This window comes from Neoarius graeffei, chromosome 1, assembly GCF_027579695.1.
Source record: "Neoarius graeffei isolate fNeoGra1 chromosome 1, fNeoGra1.pri, whole genome shotgun sequence".
Lineage (NCBI taxonomy): Eukaryota > Metazoa > Chordata > Actinopteri > Siluriformes > Ariidae > Neoarius > Neoarius graeffei.
This window is the reverse complement of record NC_083569.1, coordinates 130,450,840-130,474,559: the sequence shown is the minus strand read 5'-3', so window position 1 is coordinate 130,474,559 and position 23,720 is coordinate 130,450,840. Positions and strand designations below refer to the sequence as shown.

General features: G+C 43.6%; 1 protein-coding gene across 1 annotated transcript in view; it reads right to left on the bottom strand.

Annotated features, from left to right (window-relative positions):
• The window catches only part of LOC132883701 (zinc finger protein 271-like), a 103,593-nt gene that overhangs the window by 55,465 nt on the left and 24,408 nt on the right, over positions 1 to 23,720 (bottom strand). The window contains exon 3 of the mRNA XM_060917638.1: positions 20,399 to 20,570. Within this exon, the coding sequence (XP_060773621.1) occupies positions 20,399 to 20,570 (172 nt within the window). The remainder of the gene's footprint in view (positions 1 to 20,398; positions 20,571 to 23,720) is intronic.

Here is a 23,720-nt window from a genome sequence, read left to right as displayed (position 1 = left end):
GCTTAGTGAGATACATATGCCTACCAAATTGCATGCCACTACTACAAACTACCTGGCACCCAGGCACCTTAATGCGGGAGGCCAAAATCACAACGACTTAGGGGGCGCTATGGAGGCCCTGAGCCCCGGCCAAGTTTGGGCTTCTGGTTCTGAGTAGCGGTGGCAATTCTCGGAACTGGTGCCAAATTTCGTGCGTTTTCGCCCATGGCAAGCGCCCCGAAAATGGCCCAACAGCGGAGAAAAATAAAGAAGAAGAAGACGGAAGAAGAAGAAGAAGAAGAAGACGGAAGAATAATTAAAGCCACAAGCGGCCTCGACGGGCCCTCGCGCCAGCGGCCAAGGGGGGCGGGGGCATGCGTCCCCGTGAAATACCTTCCACAGCTTCTTTGGCAAGAGACATTACTCCCACAATGGTGACAAAGCACAGAATTGGACACAGAGTACACGGTGCGCTGAGATGTTGTCATGGACAGAACATTTTATGCCATGGCTTCCCAACCAAATTAATGTATTTACCTCATCAGTCACCAAGCTATAGCTACATAGGATTGTCTTCTGGTAGACATCTATTAGTCTGTATGTAACGCTACAACACTTGATCCCGACTGCCTACCCATTCCCCACAAGTCATGTGTGTTTAAGGCAACCAAAACAACATACTCCTGGTGCCTCATGATTGTAAACACCTCTCCTGCAACTGCTACAGCGCAATGAGCGCCCCCAGTGGTGAAAGTTAACCAAATTTGGTATACCTGTCAAGGGACCTATGAAGAGTTGTTTTGTAAAGATTGATCAAGTTTGACCAATCAGAAGCCGAGATATAAATTGTTGCCTGAAAACAGCGCCCCCAGTGGCAAAAGTTCACAAAATTTGGCACATATGTCAGGTGACCTGTTAAGTGTGCGCGTATCAAGTTTGATCAAGATTGAGAAAAGAGAAGATGAGATATTGATTTTTGAAGAATAAATTTTTTGGTTTCTCCCATGTCAGTAGGTGGCGCTATGCTGCACATGAGCGATTATGAGTTGGAAAAATAAGTGTCTACAACAGCAACGTACTATCACAAGGTAGTGGTGTGAAGGAGAAGCATTATGGAATTATTTACCAAAAACCTGTTTCGGAGCAATTGCGTTGGCCAAAAACAGCGCCCCCCATGGACGAAAATCCCCAAAATGTGGTGTACATGACATGGGAGGTAGTAAGAGGGTGGCCGTGAAGTTTGACCAAATTTGAGGAAAGATTGGATTTTTTGCCCAAAAATAGCGCCCCCAGTGGCGAAATATCACAGAAATTGGGTAACATGTCAGATGCCCAATGAGTGATTTGCGTGTGAAGTATGAGCAGTTTTGAGCAATTTGAAGATATGTTATGAATTTTTAAGCATGTAAAATTTTGCATTGAAAATTGATTGACGTATAACTTCTGAACGGTTTATTCTACGTGAAACGTATTTAGGAACTTTTGTCAGCCGTGTCTGTAGATGATGTGTATAAATTTTGGTGACATTCCTTTGAACGGTCTAGGAGGAGTTGCGCCGTCTTCGTGGCCATGCATTTCGCACAAAAGTGAAATTACCTCACTTCCTGTGGGGCGTGGCTAATGCATTGGCATTACGTTTTTGTCCGGCTTAGTGAGATACATATGCGTACCAAATGGCATGCCACTACTACAAACAACATGGCAACCAGGCACCTTAATGCGGGAGGCCAAAATCACAATGAGTTAGGGGGCGCTATAGAGGCCCCGAGGCCCGCCTGGATCTGGGCTTCTGGTTCTCAGTAGCGGTGGGAGTCTAAGGAAAAGGAGCCAAATTTCGTGTGATGTCGACCATTGCAAGCGCCCCAAAAAGGGTCTTGTAAAGAGTTTGCTTGCCAAGTTTGACAAATCAGAAGCTGCAATATCATTTCTGCCATAACCAGCACCCCCAGGGGCGAAAGTGCACACAATTTGGCGTACATGTCAGGTGAGCTATGAAGAGTTTGCGTATGAAGTTTGATGACAATTGAGTAAACAGAAGATGAGATATAGATTTTTGAAGAATAAATTTTTTGGTTTTTCCCTTGTCAGTAGGTGGCGCTATGCTGTACATGAGTGATTATGAGACGGAAAAATAAGTGTCCACAACAGCAACGCACTATCACAAGGTAGTGGTGTGAAGGAAAAGCATTATGGAATTATTGACCAAAAACCCGTTTTGGAGCAATTGCGTCGGCCAAAAACAGCGCCCCCCATGGACGAAAATTCCCAAAATGTGGTATACATGACATGGGAGGTAGTAAGAGGGTGGCCGTGAAGTTTGACCAAATTTGAGGAAAGATTGGATTTTTTGCCCAAAAATAGCGCCCCCAGTGGCGAAATATCACAGAAATTGGGTAAAATGTCAGAAGCCAAATGAGTGATTAGCGTGTGAAGTATGAGCAGTGTTGAGCAATTAGAAGATTTGTTATGAATTTTTTAGCATGTAAAATTTTGAAGTGAAAATTGATTGACGTATAACTTCTGAACGGTTTATCCTACGTGAAACGTATTTAGTAACTTTTGTCAGCCATGTCTGTAGATGATGTGTATCAATTTTGGTGACATTCCTATGAACGGTCTAGGAGGAGTTGCGCCGTCTTCGTGGCCATGCATTTCGCACAAAAGTGAAATTACCTCACTTCCTGTTGGGCGTGGCTAATGCATTGGCATTACATTTTTGTCCGGCTTAGTGAGATACATATGCGTACCAAATGGCATGCCAGTACTACAAACTATATGGCAACCAGGCACCTTAATGCGGGAGGCCAAAATCACAACGACTTAGGGGGCGCTATAGAGGCCCTGAGCCCCGGCCAAGTTTGGGCTTTTGGTTCTGAGTAGCGGTGGCAATTCTCGGAAGTGCTGCCAAATTTCGTGCGTTTTCGCCCACGGCAAGCGCCCCGAAAATGGCCCAACAGCGGAGAAAAATAAAGAAGAAGAAGAAGAAGACGGAAGAATAATAATAGTGAACTCTTACAAGAACAATAGGGCCTTCGCCCATAGGGCTCGGGCCCTAATAATAGTGAACTCTTACAAGAACAATAGGGCCTTCGCCCATAGGGCTCGGGCCCTAAAAAAATAGTCCAACGCACATCTCTATTTGAGCTTGCTGACAATTATGGCATTTCTAAATCTAGACATTTTTCCTCCCAATGCCATACATATAGGATTCATATTTAATAAAAAAAAAAAAAAGCCCCCCCACACCGAATGGCAATTTAAGCATAACTAATTTGCTGAAGAAGAAACCATTGGACCCAGAGGAAACCTACACTGACGGGGGAGAACTTGCAAAACTTCACACAGACAGCAACCCGAGCGTAGAATCGAATCCAGGACCCTGGAGCTGCGCCACTGTGATGCCCCGAAATCCGTATATTTGGACTCCTGTCTCTCACACCCACTGTCTCTTATTGAACATCCCATTCCGGGGCATAATGAGGGGCATACTCTCTGTCCCCTGTTAAATCACAGCTGGTTGGGATCTTCTGCGAGCTTATGCATGTGGGGAACAGAGCACATAGCACTGTCCTTCAGGTGTGTGTTTTGCCATCATATGACACAGTATAGCGAACCCCAGCCAGACAATGATGAAGCTTACTGGTGTTTCAAGAAGCATTTATTATGTTCAGCCGTCATCCTTAATTTGAACACAAATATACTTCCTTTCCTTCACAACCTTTCACAAACACCATAAGAGCTGCAGATGGATAAATAAAATAAAATTAGCTCTCGCAAGCATAAATATTTCCATAATGCCAGTTAACCACACACGTGGACATTTATCAAATATTCACTCACATATAAATCGGTCAAAGCACATGAAAAGCTAGAAAACCAGCATTAACACGACATTACAGCTTATCCATGTAGCACCCTTTTGCATAAGCCAACCTTAGCATGGCTAATACAACAACGATATACATAAACACCCTTTTGGCAGTTAATTAGGATAACATGTCACAGCAAACAGTCATAAAACAAGTTGAAACACAATACCTTGTTCCCATTTCCAGCTAGGCGCTTAATTATCCATAATGAAACTTTACATTGCAAGGCAACGTCTTCAAAACACCTTTTCCTTCCGTACACTCTTCAATTAGCTGCCGTTCACGTGTGAACACCTATGGGCAAGTTGCTGACTCTCAGATGAGAGTATGCCAGAAGGGCTTCAAAATAAAACAACCGAAAACATAAGTCACTAACAAAAATAAAACTTACAAGAAGTAGTTAACTTGCTTATATACCATCAATAAGAGTAATTTACACTCCCACCAATCATGAGCAAATAATGAAACAGTATACGGTTTACATTAGGCACGAATGATTTCAAGCTGAAAATGACCTTCCCTATACAAATAACTTGTTTAGAAGGTGGAAAACCCTTTTAAACCATGAACTATGAGCTTACAAGCTATAGCTAGAAGGTATTATTAACTATAGCGTGAACAGGCTTAATCAGTCTCCAGCAGCAAGACTAGCTTCTGGACTGGGCGTTCCACTTCAGACATCTTGTGGAGACGCTCCACTTTCTTGCCAAGCTTCCCGTCACCGGGGCAGACCTCAACTCTCCTTACTAGTCCGTCTTTGTTGGTAGTGGTTTCTGAAACTCTGCCCAACCTCCACTCGTTCCTGTGCACATCCTCTCCTTTCATCATTTCGATATCTCCAACTTGCAGATTTCTTCTGGGAGTATGCCAGCGCTGTCTGAGGGCAATGTTGGCCAGGTATTCCTTGTGCCATCGACTCCAAAACTGTTCTGCCAGGTATTGAACATGTCGCCACCTTTTCTTGCTATACGTCTTCTCTGATGAATGCACCTGGAAGAGGCAAGGCCTTAACAGATTTCATAGTTAGGAGATAATTGGGGTGAGTGGCTCGAGGCTGTGTGTGTGTGTGTGTGTGTGTGTGTGTGTGTGTGTGTGTGTGGTGTCACTGAGGTTGTTAACAGTGGATGGCTGTTGACGATTGTCATAGCTTCATAGAGGAAAGCTCATAGCGAAGCATCATTTAGCCTACCAGAAGAACGTGCAAGCGTGGCCTTAGGATGCCTTTCACTGTTCTAATCTGTCTCTCCCACACCCCTCAGACATGCCTCGAATAGGGTGCATTCATGCTGAACTCGCATTGTTTCTCAGCAAGAAATGCAGCCAGCCAGTCTACACTGACTTCTTTTAGAGCACTGGTGCCATGGTGGCGGCCCGCGGGCCGGATCCGGCCCGAATGAACATCTAATCCGGCCCCCTTGCTGATGGCCCTCTAATCGTTCGGCCGGCAGAGAGCCATCAATGTCTGCCACACCCCATCGAACAATTATTACAGAACAATTGCCTGTCTTTCACTGCCGATCGCATTGACGTCAGAGGCGGAGATTTGCCTGATGGCGCCTGCCATTTGCATCGGTCCAATTCGCGCCACAGACTGTTTAAAATTATCTGAAAATGACATCCACCAGGGCCTTCCCTATCACACCGATGTGCGTTGGTTGAGCCGAGGCGCAGTGCTCAAACGGTTCTACAAATTGCGCAAAGAGATAGCCGAGTTCATGCAGGCGAAAGGGAAGCCTGTGGAGGAACTGGACGACACCGAAAGGACCAGGGACCTTGCCTTTTTAGTGGACATTACCGAACACCTGAACTTATTGAATGTTAATATGCAAGGTCACAACAAACTCGTTACCGAGTATTACGATGGTGTCCGTGCGTTTCAACGTAAACTTGCGTTATGGAAGGCACAGCTCTGTCAGCGCAACGCAGCCCACTTCCCCTGTTTGAAATCTCTGTCTGTCAGTCATCAGAGCATGGACAAGTATGCAAACTTGCTTTCCGGGCTCATGCACGAGTTTGCCAATCGATTCACGGTTTTCACTGAACTGGAAAAGGACTTTGCGTTTTTTGACTCTCCATTCACCACGGATGCTTCTGAGGTCCCCGAGGCGATGCAAATGGAACTGATAGACTTGAAATGCTGCACGCGGTTGAAGGACATGTACAAATCTGTTGGTATTGAATCATTCTACCAATCGTTGCCACCCGAGTACCCGACTATCACTGCATTTGCAGGTAAAATACTCTGTATGTTTGGGACAACATGTTTATGTGAGCAGGCATTTTCAGTTATGAATATTAATAAATCGAAAATGCGCAATCGTATGACACATGGACATCTCAATGATGTCATGAAAATAGCCACGGCCCAGAGCCTGTCCCCCAATGTGGACAAGCTGGTGAAAAATAAAAGGCTTCTGGCTTCGACATGTAAAATGCAGCTGGCTTGTCTGCCCATGTAACATAGTGCTGTGAAGTAATGATTGGGAGGGTATGTTTGTGGGAGTGGGAGTTTGTGGGAGTTGTTTAAGTTAATGTACCATCTGTTATTTATGTCTTTTTATTATTAAGTTCTAGTGAATATTTAGTCACTTGGCCTGTTGGTGGAGTACTTAACCTTGGCACATCTTTTGACTTCTTTAGGGCTACTTAGGGCCATCTTTTTTAATTGGCCTAATTAGGCCTGTGTATTGACATGGTTTTATGGGCAAGTTGTCAATAAATCTGATCAAAGTAATTTACAGTTTAGTTGTGTTTTTATGTGTCCTTGTCCATTTTGTTGTTTTTTATTATTTAAAAAAAAAAACTTTATAAATATTTATATTCATAAATGATATCAAATAGTATGTCTATTTGTTTAGTGTTTGGTCTTGTCACGCCGGTAATGCGGCCCCCTGAGGTCCCACTTGAAAACAATCTGGCCCCCTGACCAATTTCACCCTGGCACCCCTGTTTTAGAGCTTCTTTGAGTTAATTTTTGGCTCCAACAAAGTTGCTTCCTTGATCAGACTTGATTTGACTAACAGTGCCACGTATGGCAATAAAGCATCGTAGATCATTTATGAGGGCGTCGGTGGACATGTCATCAAGCATCTCAATATGGATGGTGCCAGAGCTAATGCAAGTGAAGAGAAGACCATACACCTCTTGTTCTCCTTTCTACCCTGCTTTGTGAAAAATGGACCAAAGTAGTCCATTCCACAGAAGGTAAGGGGGGGGGGGTGATGGTTCCACACGTTCAGGGGGTAGATCAGCCATCCTTTGCTCTTCTGTTGGTTTCCGAAGCAGTCTACAGGTAACGCATTGACAAATGTAGGATGCTACTGCCCGACTGATGCCAGGAATCCATGGGACCTGATGTCATTAATGGTAAGACCTTTGCCTTGATGTTTCATCCTTTCATGGTGATGAGCAATGATCATCTTTGCAATGTGATCCTTGGGGACGACTGCAGGGTGCTTGATGAAGTCGGGAAGAGAAGAGCTGCACAGCCTACATCCCACCCCTGAGAATGCCATCTTTGTCAAGGAAGGCATCAAGCGAGTATAATGGATTTTGAGATGGTAGGGGGATCCCTTTGCTCAGCAGTTTCAACTCCTCTTGATACACATTTTTCTGCAGGTCTATGATTATGCAATGTTCTGCATGTTCTTGTTCTGGTTACAGTGGTGAGACTGTTTGATCTGTTCTTGCTGATGCACCTTCGTATGCATGCAACAGCTTGAGTAGCCAGTGACCAAGATGAGAGCTTAGTCAAGCAATCAACAAGGCTTACTCGTTCTGTGGTTCTTGTGCTAAGCACGACAGCACTTCTGACCTCTGGATCTCCAATCATTAACTCTGGAATCTCAGCAACAGGCAGCTTCATTTCCTTGTTCCATAAGAACTTGGGTCCAGTGAGCCAGGTGGATGAACGAAGCTCGCTGGGAGTCAAGCCCCTAGAAGCATAGTCAGCAGGATTCTCATTGGTTGGGACGCATCTCCATTGCTGAGGGGGTGAGCCGAGATGAATCTTCTGAATGCGATTAGCCACAAAAGGTGTGGAATCGTCATGCTTCATCGTTGATGTATCCTAAGATCACCTTAGAATCAGTCCAGAAGAACTCTGCAGTCCCAGTAGATGCAAATTAATCCTTGAGCATGTTGCTCATCTTCACAGAAACAACTGTGGCTGTTAGTTCCAATCTCGGAACAGTTGTGACCTTGGATGGTAAGACACGTGCCTTTCCTACAACTAAGGCAGAGTGAACATCTCCCTCTTCATTTTGAAGTCTCACTGGCCATAACCCTTAAGGCTAGCATCCGATAAATGATGCAGCTCTGTCTTTGTGACCTTTCCAAATCCAGCAGGCGAGTAGGTACGGGATATGGTAACATTATCTAATTGGGCTAGATCACTTCTCCACTGTTCCCATTCTGGACGAAGTTCGTCTGGGAGAGGATCGTCCCAGCCTGTGCCTTGCCTACACATCTCCTGAAGAATGATCTTCGCTTTGAGCAGAACAGTCGCCACAAACCCAAGAGGGTTATACAAGGAAGCCACTACAGACAGGATGCCGCGGCGTGTTGCAGGCTGATCCTTTAGGCTGACGTTAAGCCGGAAGTGGTCGGATTCTACATCCCATTGAATCCCTAGGACTCTCTCAAGTGGCAGGTTGTCAAAGGTGAGGTCCATATTTTTCACATTAGTTTCTCATTCTGAGGGTGGTATACTCTAGAACGTCTCTGTCGTTCGACACAAACTTGTGTAGTCGCAGACCACCCGTGGTGCACAGTTTGGGAGCTTCTCTGGCAAGCTGAATAGCATCTTCAGTGCTTTCAACACTGGTAAGCCCGTCGTCTACATAAAAATCCCTCATGATGAACCGGGAGCCTTTAGGGTAGAGGTTGCTATTCTCTTTAGCTAGATGCTTCAGCCTGTAGTTTGCACGTCCAGGAGAAGAAGCAGCACCGAACAGATGCACCTTCATCCGGAGCTCATTGGGTGGAGAGTTCAAGTCTCCTTGCTTCCGACAGAGAAAGCGCAGGTAGTTGCGATCAGCCTCGTACACATGAAATTGATGGAACATTTTTTCCAATGTCGCACATCAGAGCAACAGGGTGTTGTCGAAAGCAAATGAGAACACCACTCAACTTGTTCAGCATGTCAGGACCAGAGAGGAGGTGGTCATTTAGGCTGGTTCCGTTGCATCTGGCGGCACAATCGAACACTATGCGAAGCTTTTCCGGCTTCTTTGCATGACGAACACCGTGATGGGGACTGTACCATCTCTCACCTTCACTCCCACCATCTTCAACCTGCTCTGCATCTTCCTTCTCGATTACCTCCTCCATGAACTCGACATACCGCTCCTTATACCTTTTGTCCCGTTGCAGTTTCCTTTTCAGGTGGTTGAGGCGTATCATGGCTGAGTCTTTATCAGGCAAGCTAGGTCTGTTTTTGAAGGGCAGGGGCATTTCATAGTGGCCATGCATGTTTTTCTGTATACCCTCATCTAGCTTATGGAGGAAGGCGATGTCGTCTTGTGACACTGCTTTGCTGTCTTCACTGCCATCCTTGAAGTCAGATTCTAGAATGCAAATAGCATTGGCAGAAGTTACCAGAGGCAGCTCTTTAACCGTGATTGTGACACAGGCGACTTGTGCTCAACGGATCATGGCCTTGGGATGAGCGCCCCACAATAGTCCATCCTAAGTCTGTCCGTATTGCACAGGGTTCCTCATCTCCTCCTAGGATGACATGCCTTGGTGCCATGGCTCTGGAGCAGTTGTAGCCTCTAAGAAGTCCTACTTCACAGTCCTTTAGTGGTTGGATTTCATCTGCTAGTTCTTGGAGATGACTCCATTGTTTAGCCATCTCACAAGTGGGAATGTGAGCATGGTTAACGGGTATGCAATCCTTCGTGTAGGCAACTGGAAGCTCAACCTGAATAGCAGAACTGTATCCCCTTACATGAAGGCCAGAGACACACTCACTTGGGAGGACTGTGCTTTTCCCCCCCCACTCATGGTGGTCAACTTCAACTTCACTGGATACTTGTCAGCAATTAGACTGTCGCTCACTTCTTGGTCGACGAATGTTGTATCGCTTTGAGTGTCGAGTAAAGCACAGACAAGCCTCTCAGCTGTTGAACTGTTTTTAGTTGACACCCACACTGGTATTACCATCAATGTGTAGGATGAGCCTTCGCCTGTTACACTGAGTGATGTTGCAGCAGCAGCAGCACTTGGATTCATCCCTGTTTCAGATGAACACCTTTCCTTTCCATAGTTGTAATCATGGAGGACTGTAGGATGCCTTCCTTTGCAGTTGTCGCAGCAGTGACTATGACGACAGTCTTTTGCACCGTGTCCAGATTTTAAGCATCCGTAAAAGTTTCTTCTCCTTTATGTAGTTCTGCCGTTCTGCCAACATCATCCCTGTGAACTTGGGACATGCATGAAGTTGGTGTCCGTTATCTTGACAAAGGATGCATGGAGCTTTAGCCCTTTTCTGGTCTGACCTTTTATTTGTGTTGTTTGTAGATGTGCGAGTGGTGAGAACACTGGCCTTGTTTCTCTTTGTGTCTCTGAGATTTCTCTTCTCAGTGTTCGAGTCTGACGAATGAAGAACATGAAGTGATGTAATTGGATTGCAGGCAATCTCAGCTTCAGTTGACACAAATGTTGCAAAGTCCTTGAAACTTGGAAATTCTTGCTTCTCGTTCAGGCATTGGGTGACTTGTCGGTTCCAGTGTGAAGCTGCCCAGTCTGGTAGTTTGTGGGCAAGCTTCTGGTTCTCCTCACAGTCATTTAGTATGTCAAGACCCTTGCCGTGAGGCATGGCATCTTGACAAGCATTCAGAAAATCTGAGAAGTTTCTGAGTCCTTGAACATCCCTAGGTTGAATCCATGGCCAATTGGTGAGCTTCTCTCTGAATGCTCGCTGAATGGCGAATGGCTGGCCAAAGCAACGATTCAGCTTGTTCCAGACCTCCTGATAGGCTTCATCATCATTCTGGAAGAAAGTGCCTTCTAGCATCTGGCATGCTGGACCACCACCGTGTTTCTTCAGATAATAGAGTTTTTCAACTGGTGTGATTGCTCTTTGGTCAATGAGGGAGGTAAACGCTGCTTTCCATTCAATGAACCGTATTGCATCACCATTGAAGACAAATGGCTCTGGAACAGGGAGCCTATTTAAGGCTATGCTGTTCTGAAAGACCTGAACAAGAGGGGAAACATCTGTGTGAGGGGGGTGTTGCAACATGAGATAGAGGGACTGCAATTACAGGCACACTGTTTCCTTGTTCCTTTCATCATTAATGCAGTCAGCAGCTTCGTGTTCCGTCTCTTTATCGTATACCTTTAGCTTAGCTTGAGCTGCCAGCACTTCCTTCACTGCCTGCAATCACTCCAACTCATGCCTTTGTGCCTCCAGAGCCTTCTGTTGTTGTTCCTCTAACTCTCGGATGATTTCTCTTGGTCTTTCTTCTGCCTCCAACATTTCATAATTTGCTTCCTTCACTGCTAGCTCTGCAGCTGCATCTGCATGCTTGGCTGCCATGGACGAAGCTGTGGAGTGTTGGTCAGACTTGCTGTGACTTGTCAAGGAAGCAGCAGATCCATAGACAGACTTTGCATAGTCACGGTGGAGCAGTTCATGAAGGCGGCATCTTTCCATGTCCTCGTTAAACTCACCTTCGTCTATTGCTCTGCCGTAGGCAATGGTGATGATTTCTGTGGTAACTGATTCGCAAGTGTCAACTCTTCTTCTCACGCCGGTGGAAGGTGTGGCAAGATCTCGAATTCCAAAATACAGGTTCATTAGGTCTGCCTTCACTTTCTTAAGCTCTTCAATGAGAGGCCAGAGCTCACTCTCTGACATGCATGTCTTCAGCTGATCTCTTGCTTTGCATATGTCGAGCTTCCATTTTTTGTACATGGAGAGCAGCCGTTGCTCCTTTTTCTTGGCCTCTTCATCTTGTAGTGCGCGCATTTTCTCTGTCGGGTTCCGTGCATGTTCAGACCGTCGAGGCCCTTCAGGCCAGGTGTCTCAGATACAACTGCCACTGAGTGGAGCTCACTCTGGAAGTCTTGAACTTCATGCTGGGAACCAGGCATCTGCTCCTCTGTCTCCTTGAAGCTACCTGACTTTGACATTATCAACTCAATTTGAAATTATTAAGTCAGAAGAAACCTCTTAACAAGTATGATCGAACCTTCGCAATAAACAAAGTTGCTGTAGATATCCAGGTAAGTATTACAATAAAGGCAAACCTTAAAGTACTTGAAATGCAAAAATCAGAATACGAGCATGAACAACTAGCAGAGCTGCATTAACGTGCAGACACTCAAACAACTGGAAATGTCCAGGTAAGTACTGTAATGAACACACTTCTCAAAGTACTTGGTATGCAAAAAATATGAAATGTCTTTATTAAAGAGTCTATGTGAATGTGTTCATGCCTGAGTGTAAGCAACAGTTTCTCTCCTTTGCTGTAGATGAGATGATGAGTATGAAAAGTTTACTGGTTCAGTCTAAAAGGGCTGTTCATGTGGAGCTCACCTTGTTGCAGTCTGTAGACTGTGTAATATAGGTGTGTACTCACAGTTCTGCTTCAATATCAGTGAACGTGACCGTACTTGACCATTGCATCGAATCCATGAAACTGCTATCTGGATTGCCGAAGTGGATCATGTGCTGACACGTCGGGACATGTTCATGATGAATCCATGTAGACAGCACATGGCGAAGTAGCAGCAGCAGCAGGCATGTCATGAAGACCCTCCATCATGGCCCGTCATAATGGCAGCAAGTCGTCAGATCGATGAGGGCAAGCTCTTACTATAGCGAACCCCAGCCAGACAATGATGAAGCTTACTGGTGTTTCAAGAAGCATTTATTATGTTCAGCCGTCATCCTTAATTTGAACACAAATATACTTCCTTTCCTTCACAACCTTTCACAAACACCGTAAGCGCTGCAGATGGATAAATAAAATTAGCTCTCACAAGCATAAACATTTCCATAATGCCAGTTAACCACACATGTGGACATTAATCAAATATTCACTCACATATAAATTGGTCAAAGCACATGAAAAGCTAGAAAACCAGCATTAACATGGCATTACAGCTTATCCATATAGCACCCTTTTGCATAAGCTAACCTTAGCATGGCTAATACAACAACGATATACGCAAACACCCTTTCAGCAGTTAATTAGGATAACACGTCACAGCAATCAGTCATAAAACAAGTTGAAACACACAATACCTTGTTCCCATTTCCAGCTAGGCGCTTAATTATCCATAATGAAACTTTACATTGCAAGGCAACGTCTTCAAAACACCTTTTCCTTCCGTACACTCTTCAATTAGCTGCCGTTCACTTGTGAACACCTATGGGCAAGTTGCTGACTCTCAGATGAGAGTACGCCAGAAGGGCTTCCAGGGTTCCTACAGATATTTTATGTTGAATTTACTACGTTTTTACTACCTTCACAATTTTTTTTTACTACTACAACGACAATTTGGATTTGGACATTTGGATTTGGACATCTCAAAATTTAACAAGGTAATCTTTAAGTGTATGTGTTAGTCCAAGTGAATGTGCTACATACAAGTTAGTGACAACTCTACCCAAAGAGTTGGACTGATGAGACAAGATAGAAAGAAAATCTGAACGTACCGGTAGTGTAACTCTTTACCTTTGGACGCATAATAGAACCTCCCATTGCTAGGACTACACATGGAGTAATGCATATTTGCATAAAAGAAAACAAACTTCCACATATCATCTCTAGCCGCTTTATCCTTCTACAGGGTCGCAGGCGAGCTGGAGCCTATCCCAGCTGACTACGGGCGAAAGGCGGGGTTCACCCTGGACAAGTCGCTAGGTCATCACAGGGCCGACACATAGACACAGAACCATTCACACTCACATTCACACCTACGGTCAATTTAGAGTCAGCAGTTAACCTAACCTGCATGTCTTTGGACTGTGGGGGAAACCGGAGCACCCGGAGGAAACCCACGCGGACACGGGGAGAACTTGCAAACTCCACACAGAAAGGCCCTCGCCGGCCACGGGGCTCGAACCCGGACCTTCTTGCTGTGAAGCGACAGCGCTAACCACTACACCACCGTGCCGCCAAACTTCCACATACAAGTTATAATTTTATTGAACTGTGAAACTGTGGCCCATAACCTCTTAACGGGTACACAGATTTGCACTAAACCTTGTGTGTCAACACTTCACATTAGGTACAAGATCTGATTACATTTTGTCGGCCAACACTTTCAAGATGGCCAACCTTTTGTTTGTGGAATAATCTTTTGAACAGGTGAACAGATTTGCACAAAAAATCTTGTGTGCTTAGGTACATCAACTCATTACATTTAGATCAGGTCAAATGGCAAACACGAACCCACACACACACACACACACACACCACACACAGCGCACCAGGCGCACGCACACATGGGTGCACACACACATGACAAAGACAAGACACACACCCTAAAGATACAAAACACACATAACCCAAGCCCTATTTTGGCAGTCTCTCAACACATTGCCAAGTTTGCTTAAGATAGCCATTTGCACCAGTCCTGTAGTCGTGAAGGCCCGTGGGCAGAGTCAACACCTTCCTCCCAGAGATCAGTGTTTTAGAGGGTTAATCTTAATCATTTGAACAGTTCAACAGATTTGCTCATCACATTTTGGATGCCTCAAATGGTGCGCGCAACGCACCAGGCACGCGCGTGCGCACAACGCATTACATGTGCCTCAGTTGTTTGACCTTTTCTTCGATCAACTTTTCAATGAACGCCTCTCGCCGATTGCCATCTACCGCCTTTAGCCAGTCTTTAAAATCAGGTTCCTCCAGCCAGAGGTCTGAAAATTTGCATTTGCCCATTGTTTAATTCTCGTGCAGATGTCGCCAGTCAGGTCAACAAATAGATTCAACTAGAGCCGTATAAACAAAGTCAGTCTCGTACTAAACAATCTCTGGTATAAATTTATACTGGATTCGACCGTTATTGGAATTCAATGCACATGCGCCACCAACTCCTCACTGCGGTCCTCCTCGATACATAAAAATAAATTAGCCCAAATGTAGTAATTTATGGATATTATGGCATGCAGGTTAATTAAACAAATTAGAAAACACATAGGCCCAGTTGGATGGGGGTCAAAAAAAATTTACTACCACGTCAGATTACGTTTACTACCTTTTACTACTTTTTACTGGCCATAATTTAGCCTATTTTAATTAACTACCTTTTACTACCTTTTAAAACCCCGCGGGAACCCTGGGCTTCAAAATAAAGGAACCGAAAACGTAAAAGGCACTAACAAAAATAAAACTTACAGGAAGTAGTTAACTTCCTGCAATGATCTCCCAGAGTTGTCAACTTTGATTGGGTCACTGTCAGCCCCTGCAGAACTTGATCAGGCAACTGAATGCTTAGAGTCAACATTCCGCCATACTTTAGATAATGTAGCTCCTCTAAAAAGGAAAATGGTTAGACAAAAAATTAGCACCCTGGTATAATGATGACACTCGCACATTAAAACAGACCACTCGAAAATTGGAACGTAAATGGCGTCAAACAAAATTGGTAGTGTTCAAATTAGCGTGGAAGGGGAGCTTCCTGAAGTATAGAAAAGCTCTTAGTGCTGCAAGCTCAACATATTTCTCCTCCCTAATAGAAGATAACAAAAATAATCTTAGATTCCTATTTAATACTGTAGCAAAATTAACCAGGAATAAGTCCACTATCGACACATGCACACCTGCAGTATGTAGTAGCAACGACTTCATGAATTTTTTTTAATGACAAAATTGAGAATATCCGACAAAAAATTCAAACTACTAATTGAAGGTCAGACAATGAAAGTGACCTTGTCATTAACTATATAACTGTATCAGATCATCAGTTAGAATGTTTTACTCCCCTTAAAGAAACTGAATTACTTTCATTAATCTCTACATCAAAAGCCTCAACTTGCGTACTAGATCCCTTACCTACACATCTATTCAAACAGATAATGCCTGGAGTAATTGAACCACTTCTAAAAATAATAAATTCTTCTCTTATGATTGGCTATGTACCCAAATCCTTGAAACTAGCAGTTATCAAACCCCTGATTAAAAAAACCTGACCTTGATCCCTGTCAGCTGTACAATTATCAGCCAATATCAAACCTCCCCTTTATCTCCAAGATCCTTGAAAAAGCTGTGGCACAGCAGTTATGCTCATATTTACATAGGAATAACATCCATGAAATGTATCAGTCAGGATTTAGACCTCATCATAGCACAGACACAGCACTGGTTAAAGTAGTAAACGACCTACTGTTGGCATCTGATCAGGGCTGTGTCTCGCTACTTGTGTTGCTTGACCTTAGTGCAGCATTTGATACCACTGATCATTCCATTCTTCTGGATAGACTAGAAAATGTTGTGGGAGTTAAGGGAATGGCCCTCTCCTGGCTCAGGTCTTATTTAACTGATCGTTATCAGTATGTGGATATAAATGGTGATATTTCTAGACGTACTGAGGTAAAGTTTGGTGTTCCACAAGGTTCTGTCTTGGGTCCACTGCTTTTTTCTCTATATATATATGTTACCTCTGGGTGATATTATTCGTAAACATTGTATTAGTTTCCACTGTTATGCTGATGACACACAGTTGTATGTCTCTGCAAAACCTGATGAGAGACACCAGCTTAATAGAATTGAGGAATGTGTGAAGGACATTAGACACTGGATGCTTATTAATTTCCTTCTGCTTAACTCTGACAAGACTGAAGTACTTGTGCTCAGACCACATACAGCTAGAAGTAAGTTTTCTGATTACACAGTAACTCTGGATGGCCTTTCTGTTTCTTCACGTGCAGCAGTAAAAGACCTCAAGGTAATTATTGACCTTTTCATTCTTTCATTCGAAACTCACATCAATAACATCACCCGGATAGCTTTCTTTCATCTCATAAATATTACAAAGATAAGAAATTTAAATGTCATTGCATGACGCAGAAAAACTAGTCCATGCTTTCGTTACCTCCAGGTTGGATTATTGTAATGCCTTACTGTCTGGATGTTCCAATAAGTGCATAAATAAGATCCAGTTAGTTCAACATGCAGCAGCAAGAGTCCTTACTAGAACTAGAAAATATGACCACATCACGCCTGTCTTATCCACACTGCATTGGCTCCCAATCAAATTTCGTATTGATTATAAAATACTACTATTGACCTTTAAAGCACTAAATGGTCTCGCACCACAGTACCTGAGTGAACTTCTGCTCCTCTATGACCCGCCACGCCTACTTAGATCAAAAGGTGCAGGCTATCTGCTGGTACCTCGTATCGTGAAGGCTACATCAGGGGGCAGAGCCTTTTCTTACAAAGCCCCACAGTTATGGAACAGCCTTCCAAGTAATGTTCGGGAATCAGACACAGTCTCAGCATTTAAGTCTAGGCTGAAAACATATCTGTTTAGTCAAGCCTTGTGTTAATGGTGTTTATGAGGTAAAGGTGTAGATCTGGAGGATCGTGTAGATCTGGAGGATCCTCAGACAGAGTTTTGGTAAACTGGGATGTATGGATGCTGTCAGTCCCCACTCGCTTGCTCACTCGAGTTTGTTGATGGTGTAGTGGCTGCTGCTTTATGTCCCGGGGCTCCCTCATGCCTGCGTTACCTTCTGGCTCTCTCCTTTTAGTTATGCTGTCATAGTTAGTTGCCGGAGTCCCTGCTTGTACTCGGTGCAATATGTATACTGCTCCTACTTATTCAGGTGACATTGGGCATACCTAACAACCTGCGTTTTCTTTCCCTCCCCCCCCCCCAAATCTGTCCCTCTGAGTTACATGGAGTCAACAGGAAATCTTTTGGTGGAGAGGGTGGAGACCTCGACTGGCTATCGCAGCCTGCAGGGAATCGGCCGTCAGACTTCTGTCGCATGTCCCAGACCCGGTGAAATGTAACGGAATTGTCTTGGCCAGCCCATCTGCATCTCATCATTGCTGAGGAGTGTGCTCCCATCACCCAATCAAGCATCCAGCCAGAGCAGGTCATGATATTTTTTAACCATATTAACATGCCATTGTTGTGTGTTATGCCTGATGTCAAGGCTCATCTCTGCGAGCCTACCACACAGACTTAATACTTGTCATTTTTAGGGCATACCTAACATGCGTTTTCTTTCTCTCTCTCTCTCACTCTCCCCCCCCCCCCAATCTGTACCTCTGAGTTACATGTTGGTCCTGGGATTGAGATGCTGGCCTCTTCTGCTCCTCGGACCTGCTTGATCCATCCTGCTGCCCTGTGTCTGGTCGGAGTTTTATCGCATCGCTCCTGTGAAGGACGGCCCCATGAGGACAGTTGAGGGTTATACCTGGAGGATGCTCTGGACTCTTACAGTAATGCTTTTATGGCTGAGGACTACAGTTGTCTTGCTAACTTTAGGACTGCAGTTATCATGAACAGTTTTCCGCTCAAGTTTCCATCAATGAAGAGTTATAACATCAACGAAACTGTCCTCATGTTTAAACTGTTAATGTTATAGTCATGCTGTCTGTTGTTGCCCAAATGAGGATGGGTTCCCTTTTGAGTCTGGTTCCTCTCGAGGTTTCTTCCTCATGTCGTCTGAGGGAGTTTTTCCTTGCCACCGTCGCCACAGGCTTGCTCATTGGGGATAGATTAGGGATAAAATTAGCTCATGTTTTAAGTCGTTCAAATTCTGTAAAGCTGCTTTGCGACAATGTTTATTGTTAAAAGCGCTATACAAATAAACTTGACTTGTATACCGTCAATAAGAGTCATTTACACACAGCATGAGCTTCAGTTGAAAAAGAGGAGTTTGATGGCTTTACATGTCATGGAGGAAGTACATGTTAGCCTTCACTCACATGGTTAGAGAGACCTGGCTAGTGGGTGGATACTAGCAGGTGACCACACTGGACCAAAAAAAAAAAAAAAGGTAGAAGAAAGAGGGAAAAAAAAAACCTATAATCTTCTAATCTAATCAAATCAAGTTTATTTGTACAGCGCTTTTAACAATAAACATTGTCGCAAAGCAGCTTTACAGCTTCTAATGTGGTGAAGACGTTAGAACACATTTAACATTTATGGAAGGAGGCCCAGGTATCAGTCAGTAAGTTTCCCAAGATGGAAGAGTCTTCAGGACAGAGGACTTTGTGCTTTCTGGTGTCTCAGTCACACGACATCCCACATTTTTTTTTTGTCTCAGAATAAAACACAGGAGTGGCTGGAGAGAATGACAGACATTATAAGGGTGTTCACATGGCACATATTTGCATCGATGCTGCACCGATGTATTTTGTTGCGATATATCTTACACCGGTGTAAATTTTGTGGAGCGTTCACACGTCACAACCCTGCTTACTAGAGAGAAGCGTGTTAGCACCGGTGCAGCCCCACTTGCGGTCACACGGCAGTTTTTGCGACCGTGCTATAGGATGGTAATAATGCGGAAATGAAATATGCGCATACGTGAAAAATCTGTGGTTGGTAGAAGAGAGCAACTTCACAGATTACTATGTACCTGGCTGACTGAGTATCTTCACAGATATGCGTGAAAAATGTACTTCCTTTTCCCAGTTGTCATGGCATCACCAAGCGCCGGGAAAACAACGTGGATGAAGACACCAAGTGTTGCCAGATACTGCTGACGTTTTCCAGCCCAAAATATGTTCAAATCCGCCAAAACGCACTTAAAACCGCCCAATCTGGCAACACTGGAAGACACGCAGTTCTGTTGTTGTTGATATTCGCCATTTTGGAAGCGCAAAATACCAGGATGCAATCAACTCTCCTCGTGCGTAGCAAGTCTACCCCTGTAGCGTTCAGACGTCCCATTTTATAAATCGGTGCTGCCCCGCAAACTAGCATTTACTCCGGAGTAAATTTCTTAAACCACCTCCCGAGCAGGGTTAGATCTGCACCGGTTTAAGCAGCTTTCAGGGGCTACACCGGTATAACTTTGTACCGTGTGAACGCTCTACCGGGGCAGCCCCGGTGCTACAACGGAGTAAAAGTTGCCGTGTGAACACCCCTTTTGCCACATTAAATGTAAACAGAAACAAATTAAACATTGAATGAGTCATTCATTAAAAAATTAAAAATTGCAATAGCAAGCAAATCACTATGGTTTGAGGGGAATCATACACTTTGGGCCATGCTGTTATATGAAAATAAAATTACACGGCATAGATTTCTACACACCCCCATCGTTTGATATTCCATGCTTTTTTTGTTCAGGTTAACATCAGTTTATAACGACTAAAGTATTTTAAATAAATAAATAAATAAATTTCTCTCACTCCTCGCTACCATGTTACACGCTCTATAAACAAATTTCATACTTTAATCAATAAAAAAATCTAAATTTCAAATGTCACAATTTGTTGATTAAAATAAGAGACACTGAGGCTACATCCCAAATGTACTGTATTGCACTTTTAGTGCACCAGATAGTGTGCAGGGTAGAATAAACAGTGAGTGTTACTGAGCACCAGAGTGGCCTAATGTCTTACAGAGATAGTCTTTATCGTCAGGATCTTCCACTTTAACGGAGAGGCCTTCAGGTGGGTTGTCGAGACCGTCTCCATAGTTGTAGATGCTCAGCTCCAGCGTCTCCTCTTTCTTCACACAGGCTTCTGAGGTCTCTCCATCCATGGATGTCTCTGTTTTCATGTCCTCACACAGCTAAAGATCAAACAACAAATCTGTTAGGGCGAGACGGTATCCATCCCACTCGGGAAGATGCTGCTCTCATTTCTTGCAGCATAGCTCGTAGTTTCAGAACAGGCCTAGTTGATCTGTGACAATCCAGAGCCAAGGCCAGGGAGCAGACGGACAGGCTAAACTGTCTGTCTGCTACCTGCACAGAGTCATCACACAGGTACCATTACATTGAAGCATGAACTGTTAATGAACTTCTTACTGATCAGCAGTTTACTGTACTGTGTTGAAACAGAAACATGGATTAAACCAAATGAGTCCGTAGCATTAAATGAAACTAGTCCTCCTGGTTGCAGTTATATACACCAGCCTCGTCTAACTGGCAGAGGAGGCATCGCGATTCTTTATAATGATTACCTCGGCATGACACAAAAACCTGGACAGTTAGTATGAAGAACTTCAAATGCATTTGTGGCAGTGGGGGCGTGGCTTATTGTCAGTTTGCAAATGTAGGGCGGGGCCAGGGAAGGTGAGTGGCAAAGTCAATGCACCTGTTGTCAATTAATGTTGTGTGTGTTTGTTGCAGTGACTGTGGAGAAAACAGAAAAGGAGGGAGGGAGAGCAGAGAGAAGAGATTTCCCCAGACCAAAACGCAACTGTGTGTATGCACATGTCTGGGTACCTAAACGGACGTTAAAGCTGAAAAAAAAAAAAAAAAAGGTGTGAGAACGTCATCTCTCGCCTGCCATGCTGTCAGACATAGCTCAGGCTGTTTGCAGGTAAAACTTGTTGCAAGACGGCACACAGATTTTATGTGCATCGGATGATTCAGGACAGCGATTCAATTCAAGTTTGAGAACTGTGACCCTGATGAACAGTGCCTTTATTTTTAAACTTCAACTCGATCCAGCCAAAAGATCAAAGGCAAGTGTAAATATTTCTTCTATTTCTGATGAGCAGATCGGTTGGTGTGCGCGCTGTAGTGCATACACAGGAAAAATTTTGCCAGAGTTAACAGACCATGGAAAATTCTTGTTGTGATAAAAATGCTAATCTGTAATGATCTAAAATATAAATGAGAAACATTTATATATAAAATGAAGGCATTTATGGACTGTTTATGATTCAAAAATGGTCTCCAATCTATCCAGACGGGTCCCAACCACATGCCCCAAATATTTTAGCCACGCTGTCCCACACACCAATTTCACACTGATGCAAGAATTCACACAAGACACACTGCATGATTTCTTCTTCTCATGATGGCACAAAGAAGCGCATCATCTTTCTTCAAGAAGAAAGACAACCTGCCTAACAAGAATCTTCCAGTTACAGAAACTTCTAGTAGTTCACTATCAACAGATCTCACTTTGGATGATGAATGCGTAGAAACAGAGCTCAACAACCACCACCCTCATCACAACAACAAGGATTCTGTAGAAAAAGATTCCACCCCAAACCAAACTTGGACCCAACAACGGGTTAGTCTAAATCTTTAGTGGCTTTTTTTTTATGTGACCACTAAGTACCTATGTACTGCAAAATATATATGTTTTTGTGACCTCTATCAGGGTTCACCACTTTTCAAAAATAAAAGGTGGTGGTAAGGGTTTGGGGGCTGGGGCCCCCTGTGAAGCTGACGGACTTTGGGCTTTTTTGACAGTGAAACTGGCCAATAATGGATAGGAATTGCTAAATCATTGTTAAAATCATTTTATAAAAAATTAACACATTCTTACTGTACATATCATCTGATGGACAATGGCCAAAGATAACTTTTAATACAAGGTGTTTTATTGGGTCTGGTTTCCCAAAGTAGCAGCAGAAATTTAACACAAAATAAAGTTATAATAATAAAAGTTCAAGCAATTACTACAAAAAAAAAAAAAGACCGTCTACAAAACAGAATACTGTATTGCACTATGTTTGCACCACCTGATTACATGCACATTACATGACTACTGCATAACAGACAGCACCATGACCCAACTAATCCACCTCCCTTCAGAGGGCTAGATATAGTGGCCTGTCCCCACCCACTGGAAGATACCAATTACTTTATATTACCAACACTGCATAACCCATACATTTACATAATCTCGGGTCTAAGTGCATGCCAATAATCTCTATAATTCATAAACAAAATACCCAGTTACAATAAATGCTTTTTTTTTTTTAAACAATACACAATGTTAATGGGGTGAAACTAGGGCTGTAACAATACACCCAACTCACGATTCGAATCGCGATTTTTGACCCACGATTCGATACACCCACGATTTTTTTTTTTTTTAAATATTTTTTTAAAGTAGTAAACTTGCCTTATTAACATTTACTTACTTACATTAACTATTTAATAACAAATAATTCAGACCACTGCAGAGAATGAGTAATATGTATGCAAAAATGAACAAATGTATATCCAAAGATTGTTTTATTTCTCAAAATAATACTGTTGAGCCGGAAGCTCTGTTTTTTTCGGTTCTGAAAGTCATTTTTCCAAATCGTGTAAATCCGTTAAGATTTTTTTTGGGGGGGGTGGCTCTCTCACTGTCTCACTCTCATAGGGCCAATGATTTTCTGAGATCGCGGAAAACAGATGGAAATTACGGAATTTTTATGGTGAAACATTGCTCGCGTGTCAAAATGTAACTGCCGCAGAAGGCTTCCGCCCAAGCAGACATGCCTTCAGTGTTGCCAGATATTGCTCATGTTTTCCACCCCAAAATATGTTCAAAACCAGCCAAAAAGCCCTAAACCCGCCCAATCTGGCAACACTGCATGCCTTTCCGGTCAAGTGATTGTGATTGGCTTGTGGCACACCTAGCCAGCCAATGAGCTGCTTGTTTACAGATTCGCTCCCCGCGTCGCAACCAGAATGGCGACCGCTCAAAAGAAATGAATGCTCTGCCAGTGGCGAGTGTGGACGTTGCGTGACTCGCAGAAGACTGTCGCAGGTCGGCGAAAAAACGACTTACTAATAGATATAAAAAAATAAAAGTAATTTAAGTAAGTTTAAAATGTAATTTAAATAAAAAGTATTCATAAATTGAAGTTTGGAAGCGCCTCTGTTTTTGGGCTGAGGAGAAGTTTGAAAGGGTGTACCGCGATTCTGCCTTCTTGTATCGCGACACGGATCGTGGCTCTGCGTATCGCGATTTCGATACGCATATT